The 8,940-nt window shown below is 40.0% G+C and overlaps 1 protein-coding gene across 1 annotated transcript; it reads left to right on the forward strand.

The window, feature by feature from the left end:
* The first annotated feature begins 427 nt into the window (after positions 1-427).
* LOC128699131 (mucin-21) lies at positions 428-6,854 on the forward strand. Its single transcript, XM_053791670.2, has 5 exons — positions 428-565; positions 3,192-3,815; positions 5,608-5,727; positions 5,838-6,006; positions 6,399-6,854. Exons 1-5 carry the CDS (start codon positions 553-555, stop codon positions 6,469-6,471), a joined length of 999 nt encoding a protein of 332 aa, XP_053647645.1. The 5' UTR covers positions 428-552; the 3' UTR covers positions 6,472-6,854.
* Positions 6,855-8,940: the final 2,086 nt, after the last annotated feature.

An 8,940-nucleotide genomic window follows, 5' to 3' on the forward strand; every position in this document is an offset into this window, starting at 1 on the left:
ACATCATACAAATATGAATCATCATACAGAAAAAGTTGTCTTGCATAAAAAATCAATATTCATACAAATGCTTTCTCATACAAAACCGGTATATATAAAAAAAAGTCATATTACATATATTACATAAGACAAGTCATAGGTCACTTGCGCCCATTAGATACATTTCATAGTCTACAGTATATTAATAATATATATTTCTGAGTCAAAAGCTACAAATTAGTTAAACTTCCTGAGGGAGAGAGTGGAGCAAAGCCCATCATGCACATCCCCCAAAATATATTCCAAAATGCGTTCCAGGTCAAAATCCACAATTATTTTAATCTAAGACGATGGAAGGGCATTTAAGTTTTATCAGAGGAAGGGGAGGGCCCAGATCAGCTCTGATTCCTTCAATTTAGAGACCTTCAGCAGGTAACGTCAAGGCATCCTCCTTGAAGAGTTATGGCAATAATTTAACTCACAATATCTGGCAGCCTCAGAGAACAAACGCTACCACAATTTCTCCCAGCTGCTCATTGTGTCATCAGCATCCTCAACTACAGGAGATCAGCGATGGCTTCTCCAGGTACGTAGTGTTCCATACATTATCTAGTAGATTCATGGACTACGCCTGCACGTGGGTCATTTAAGTCAAGATTAACGTACAGACTAATATCAAGAATACATTAATATCCAAAGTAGGAAATAAATCAAGGCACATGCATGATTTAAAACTGCATTTCATATTACATGTACTGCGCAAAAAGTAATGCACCAGTCTGTGTAAGTCTCTGATAACATCAATTTCTGTACAACGAAGAAAGATGTCGGTGACAAATGAATGAGGGGCTATATTTAATTAATGTAGCCATGTTGTTGAAATTTTTAAGGTAGTTATACCTAACGAAATATTTTAAAATTTAGGTATTTCATTTTGCACCAAGCTTGCTGATCCTTTGCATTTGTTGTATGAGATGTCGCTTCTGTGGTAACAAATAAACTGCTCTTCCTCAAGTTCCATGGGCGTGACGCCTTCAAGGTGGGTTACCTTGATGGCTGTGAAGTGTCCGTGCTTGATCAATGGAACTGGAACTAACCTGTTCTTATTATTAAACCTGATTACCTTTAGGAGTTCAACACTTCTCCGCGAATATAAAATAATTCATCAACGCGTTGCACTAACAATTCAGTTGGTAAACACTAACAAAATAAGCAGAGGAAACATGTCTAATGACTTTTAAAGTAATAAGATGAAAGAAGAGCATAAAATACACAGGTTATGACAGAGTAGTGAAGGTGATGTGCCAGCGCTGACGACCTTGCTTGTGCTCAGCGGCCCACCTCCAGGACTTTCTAATACCACGTCCAGCTTCCCAGCAACCCCACCCTCCCCATCAGTCTCTCCCCCAACATTCTAACTTACCCAACCGGCACTCCTTCTCGTCACCCATTCTGCCTTGAAACCTTACCCTTGTCTTATCTTCACCGTAAACATTACAAGTAAATACTGCAGTGTCTAAGGTGGATTGTTGATGCTAGATGGACACTGATGATTGCAGGGAAGGGGAAGAGTAGCCCATACGCATGCTTAAAAAAATAGAAAGAATATGAATATATTATTCGGATTTATAGCCCGGCGGGTTAGTAACCCAAGATTATCCAAGAAAACCGATTGGTGTAGCTTATTTCAATAGGATCCTCTGATCCTATCATATCTTATCTTATCCTCTTTCACAGGAAGCCACCTACAGCACTCGACTAACACCCAGTTACCTGATTAGTGCTAAGTAAATAAAAACAATAGATGTGAGGAAACACGACCAGTTCTCCACTTACCCTTAGAAGGAGGGCCCTCTGACTGTGACTAGAGGGTGCTGCCACTGATCCACCAGTCATTCTCTGGAACTTCGTCAACAGTCATCTAGCAGCGTCAACACAAAGATGATTTACAACAATTATCTTCCTTTGCAAGAATAAAAGAAAAACGAAAAAGGCGTTCAATCAGACGCCAAGACATTATGCTAGTAGCTACCCACAGGATGGGTATGGGGTGCATAACAGATATTAAACTAAAGCTAGGCTTAAGTTTGCCCGAAATGTTTTGCATAACCAGGGACTTTCTGCATGCATACCTAAAATGTCAATCATTCTCTACAAACATTGTATCATGCGGAAAAAAAATTATCATTATTACTATTATGGTTATTATTATGATGATTATTATTATATTATTATTATTATTATTATTATGATTATTATTGTCCCACAAGGTCCCATGATCCACAATCACACACACACTTCCACAAAGTCCCATGATGTTCTAAAATCACACACACACACCACAAAGTCCCATGATGTTCCACAGAAACACACATCTCCACAAGTCCCATTATGTACCACAAACACACACACCTTCACAAGGACACATGATGTGCCACAGTAACACACATCTCCACAAGGGCACATGATGTACCACAATAACACACATCTCCACAAAGTCCCATTATATACCACAATCACACACATCTCCACAAAGTCCCATTATATACCACAATCACACACACCTCCACAAGGGCACATGATGCGCCACAGTAACACACCACAAGGGCACATGGTGTGCCACAGTAACACACATATCTCCACAAGGTCACATGATGTACCACAGTAACACATCACAAGGTCACACATCCCACAAGGCCACACAAAAAGAGTCCTCAAAACCCCACCAGTGTAACAGGACGAGGGGAAAATTGTCGGATGTGATTGTGCGTCACCATACACTCAGTTTTGTAACCTTGTCAACGCATGTACTGCAGCCGAGTTTTTGCATTTCCGGACATTATTACAACGCTTTCAAAAAATAGCAAATTAATTACCGGTTGTTGCATAACATATTAATATTTGTTTGTTGGACTTTCCCTTTGTTTAGGATGCCGATTATTAGTATTATTATTTATTTTATTCCTCTTATTAGTAATGTTGTTGTTGCTGTTGCTGTGGTATGATTGTTGTTGTAATGACTTGTTGTTTTTATGATTTGAATTAAATATGAGATTACTGTCTCTACATGAGACAGCAATCTCATAGTTAATTCCATTACTTTAGTTACTCTTCAGTTTAGTAACAAAAAGCATTTAGCCGATTAATTTACAATAACATTATTAATACATTTATATGATAATTAACCTATTAATCCATTTTTTGTCAACCAGGTGTTTGTATGTTGCTGCTGCTGGTCATGACCACAGTGGCTACTGACATGGAATTAGAAGAAATGTCGCACAGCACAGCAATCCTCGATGATACTGACACGTCAGTCCTAGATAACGCTGACACCACAATCCTGGATAACACTGACACTGTAATCCAAGATGACGGTGACACCTCAATCCTAGATGAAGATAACACCACAATTGTTGGTGACTCCGCCACCATCATGCTCAGTGACACTGATACTACTTTCGACGATGTCCTCACAAGTACTAACACTTCTGCAACATCCAATGTCACCACCCCAGCAGCACCTGCTATCATTACATCTGACTCTGTGCCCGCTGCTGCAGCTAATGCGAGCACTACAGACTCCAGTACGCTCACTACAACCAAATCTACGACTACAAGTACCCCTACACCCAATGCAGAGACTACTACGCCCATTACAACCATCAACACACCCACTGCTTCCTCTAGTGAAGCTTTCACTAAATCCACTGAGGCCTCTGCAGCCCCGGAAACAGCTTCTGCTACGCCCACTGCTGACAATGCTACACTCACTTTGGCTGCAACAAATCCCACTGGTCACTCGTGTCGTCAACCAGGCGTTGAATATCCCATCGGTAAGTTTTTTTTTTTTTTTATTCGCCGGTATTCTCCCGGCCCGGGTCTTTTCCAAGTAGTGGTGACCCGGCCTTGGCTCCCTATCTGGGGAGTGTCTCGAGACTTAAGTCTCCCATGGGAGAAGGTACAAGTACCCCCTCATCTTTGGGACCAACTGTCCCCAGGCCTAGCCACATTCCCCGCCCTCATGGGGCTCGTAGGGAGAAGCTAGGCCTCTGGTCTGCCATCTGCCCCGCCCCAAAGGGGCTCGTGGGGATGGCAGTCTTGTGAGCTGCAGGTGGTAGCAAGCTCAGGCCTTCCATCGGTAAGTAAGGAACAATCCGGGTCTATATGACGGACTGCCGACAATGAGGACGATAAGACACGCTGTAGAACAAACTTTTACTGGAGCATTTGATTCTTTGTAGACCTTTATCAAGCAACACTACACAAAGCGAAACTCCGTCATGATCAAAGCTTATTGCAACTTGTGTCTTTACAAGTAGCGAACACTTGATCTGCATGTATTTAGATACTGAACTGGGAGTCATGCCATGTGGGACTCAAACCTGACCTACAGCTTGACAAGCCTCGACCACTGCCAAACGCCCGTGACTTGATCTGATCTTGCCAAGGTCAGGTCAAGTCCAAGGTCACCTTGGATTTTTTTTTACTGTCATATGTTTTTCCTCACCTTTGTTTTCGTCTGTTTTACTTTACCTGCTTCCTCCTCCAACGTACCTAGTAAGTCAGTAGGCCTACTGTGGTGCTAGTTTGTCTCGTGCTTTGTGTGCCCTTCGTGGGACGTGTGCTCTTTGGATAATTCTGTTCCCTTGAGTTGTGATTTATTTTATGTATTTAATACTATTATTATGTAATACTGTTATTATGTATTACTACTATTACCACCACCACCACTAATAATAATAATAATAATAATAATAATAATAATAATAATAATAATAATAATAATGTTACTACTACTAGTAATAGTGGTAGTACCACTAATGTTTCGACTTGTCTTTCCTCTTCCATTTTCCTACATGTCTTCTGATTTTTCTCCTTTTTCTCCCTTGTTGGTGACTTGTTAATGGTTCAGAAGGGACCCTGATTTTTCTCCTTTTTCTCCCTTGTTGGTGACTTGTTAATGGTTCAGAAGGGACCGAAACGTCGTCTGGAAAGCATTGAGTAATTGTTGCAGCCACGACCGTGTGATATTTATTCCTCGTGGACTTCCCAAATGAACGCTTTATTATCTGCAATTTATTTGACGTTGTCCTTTCATTTAAGTCTTACTTTTGCTACTATAAATCTGCTCTTCTTACTTCCACGCCTTGTAAGAACCAGCTACTTTTTCTCCGTGACTGCCTTGTTGAGCAAGTTTTACCTTCTTCAAATAACCAGCAGCTTACGACGACGTTTCGGTCCAAGTCGGACCGAAACGTTGTCGTAAGCTTCTCTCCAATGTGCGGGTTATTTGTGTATTGTTCCAGTCACGGTATTGTGCCTTTTTTCTTTTACCATCCTTCTTCCGTTTACCATTGTTCTTAAATTTAGCACCTTGGGTTCTCCATTTCTTGCTCCAACGGATCATAATTTCTACTAAATAATAAGAGGGAAATCATTTTTAATCCTCTGCCAACGTAAAATGTTCTCTGTCAGTAATGTTCTATTAATAGCCTGGCTCCAGTAAGTCCGGTTCAAATATTATATTAAAATTCCTTGTGGGAGAAATAATCTTAACATAATACCCAAGTGCCTAATGTTGTATTATTTGAATTGGTTTATGGTAATAATGTCCTTGTGGCACAGGTATAAGTTATGAAGAGCTGCGGGAGGCGCTGGAGGTGGGCAATGTACTGCTGATTGATGTACGAAATAGGTGGGAGTTGGAGGAGACAGGTAGACTGCCCTGGAGTGTCAACCTGCCCCGTAAGTACCTCTTGTCTGTAAGGGCCAAGACGTTGTAGAAATATATAAATACACACACATTCTTGCCATTGTGGCGTAGTTCACCAGTATATACTGATAAACTTCAATAGTTCCAGAGCTAGAGCAAGCTATCCACATGAGCGAAAACGACTTCATGAAGAAATATGGTTTTCCGAAGCCACTGCCTGAGGACACAAATGTAGTGTTGACCTGTCGCTCAGGTCGACGTGCCACGGTCGCTTGGAAACAACTGGAGCCGCTGGGTTACTGCAATATTAGGTGAGTTAGTTGTAGTTTAGGTAACACTAACTTCTTACTAGATACCCACGTAGTCTTAAGTGCTTTTCATTTCTTAGAAAAACAAGACCCTAGGTAAGATATCCTATAAACAGTGTGTGATCATCCTTACGAGGGAGGTGACAATGATTCCGTATTTTATTTTGATCAGTTGAGAATATCATAATCATTTTCACACAGGTTTAGTTTAAAAATCTTTAATAATAATCTAAGCTTAAGATATAAAAACAAATAATTTATAATGGTATTAATCGTCGTTCAGCGGTGGAGCAACTCGGTTATTGTAGACATTTGTCCATTTGCAAAATGGTGTTGAGTTGCTCCAGGTAAACTATGAGTATGTTCTGTTTTGAGAGTTCTTTTCTGCATTTCAGGGTATACTTTGGATCCTACCTAGAGTGGAAGGCTCGTGGAGGTCCACTACTGCCTGTTGCCAGAACCTTGTGAGAAATGTACCCCCATCTCACTAAACATTTATCCCACACCTCATCCAACACTCCCTTACCTCCACATTCTCTCATCACACTCCCCGCTAGGCCTACTGAAATGATAGATTTACTAAGCACCCAGTAGTCATTCTCTTGGATAGTCAGCAGATTATAGGCCATCATTGAGTCAAAGGACTGGCATTGACTATGTTAGGTTTAAGGGGTACCCACTACACAAGTCATTAAAGCACTGTCAAGAGTACTTTAATCCCTAAAATAGTAATTAAGAATTTAAGTAAAATTAGTTATAACAGCTCCCACTTTTGCATTGTCACTTTAGTATGAATGTCATAGGTATTCTTACTCTCCTCAAAATTATAATTATAATCATGGACAAGCTCTAAACCCGTAGGATTATACAGCGTCTTGGGGGGGGGGGGGAGGATGGAAGGTATTTATGCTTAATTCAGGGAACTGGAGCAGATCAAGAGCCCCTCACCAGCGTCAAGAAACCTCCCATGAGGGGACTCCTCAGAATTTTTTAACGTTAGTATTTTAGTCTTTGTAAGTGCAAATTTATTGTTATAGTGTGCTGTTCACTGTCAACCCACACTTCACATGCATTTCTCTTCATTTTTTAATACAAAATAAATTGTATTATTTTTCATTCTTTACATAATTCAACCAAAAGTTAATTTTTTTTTATGTGATGTGTATCCCTCAACAATAACTCCCTAGAACTTCTGGGATTTTTTTTAAGGCTCTTTAAGGAGGTAGCTGCCATTATCTGGTTTTCATTCCGTCAATAACAGCCTGATTGATCGAAAGTCACAAAATGGAGCTAGCTGATGATATTGTTTCCAACAGAATTTCTACCAGTTCTTGTAGTGAATAACCTACACGGGTTCAACACTTCTGTATTATTATAATCAAAAAGAAGTGCTAAGCCACAAGGGATAAACACTTCCGTAAGCATGCTCCCAGAAGGATTTCGAGTTTCCTGCCAAGCCACGCCTTCCATGGGCTTGGGATTATGACCCCTTTGCTGACCTCAGCTCAACACACACTTCCCTGGATCAGCCCCATTGACCAGTTAACCTTAACTGTTCACATCTTCTCCATGACCTGCTCTAGCTTCTCTCAACCAGGCCGCTTACCTGGATGGACAACACTCCCTAATAAGCCTCCTATACTCAGCCGTGGTTGACTTACACCCGCTCTATATCATTGTGCAGCATATATTGGTATTTACCTAATAGCTTATCATAAATTTTATTGTAGAAGTCTTATTTTATGTTCATATCTCGAGTTCAAAACTGATCTGGAAGAATTGAGTAGGAATTACAATTTTTTTTTTTACCCTCCTGTGATATGTAGCCTACGAAGGAGAGATTACTTAGTGCCCTTTTGTGAAGAATAATTCATCCAGTGAAAGGATGTTGCCATGCATAACTGTAAACTTATCAATTAGAAGGTGGCACTGCTATCTACTACTATGATGATTTAGAATCTATTAAATATATTTGCACCAGGGACAAAAATGGTGAATATGTATTTGCAAAATTCTCAGTTAAAAACCTAAAAACCCCTATTACAGTTGGAACAGTGTACAGGTTACCTTACAAAAATTCTTACACATTCAGTGATAACCTAAAAAACATTATAATTGACTCGGAGATGAATGAACACCATCCAATACTTGCTGGCTACTTTCAACATAAATGTCATCCAAGCAACTGACCCTCAAGTAGCCGACTTCATAAACTATGAACCACTTCTATTACCATATGTAACTAAGAGAACAAGACTCTCCGAGACAAATCTCTCATTACTTTACCATATCTGGACCAATACTATATCTCCACTAAAAGCAGGGATAATCACAGACCACTACCCCACCTTCCTCATAACCAACCAGTGTAAATTGCCTCAAGACTAGTAAGATATCATTTCAACTTCATGACAAGTCATCAGTAAATAACTGTTTTAGCATTGACATTGATTGGTACAGAGCTGACAGCCACAATATTGATGAATGTGTCCAAATTTTTCTTAAAAAAAAAAAAAAAAAAAAAAAAAAAAAATAAACAGATTACAGCAGAGACTAAACAGCCCATGGCTTACAAATAACATCCTCAAATCCATTGATAAACTTTTTTTTTTTTAACAAGTCGGCCGTCTGCCACTATGGCAGGGTGACCCGAAAACAAAGAAAATCCCCAAAAAGAAAATACTTTCATCATTCAACACTTTCACCTCACTCACACATAATCACTGTTTTTGCAGAGGTGCTCAGAACACAACAGTTAGAAGCATATACCTATAAAGATACACAACATATCCCTCCAAACTGCTAATATCCCAAAACCCCTCCTTTAGAGTGCAGGCATTGTACTTCCCATTTCCAGGACTCAAGTCCGGCTATATAAAAATAACCGGTTTCTCTGAATCCCTTCACTAAATATTACCCTGCTCACACTCCAACAGA

This window comes from Cherax quadricarinatus, chromosome 54 (genome assembly GCF_038502225.1).
Source record: "Cherax quadricarinatus isolate ZL_2023a chromosome 54, ASM3850222v1, whole genome shotgun sequence".
NCBI classification, from domain to species: Eukaryota; Metazoa; Arthropoda; class Malacostraca; order Decapoda; family Parastacidae; genus Cherax; species Cherax quadricarinatus.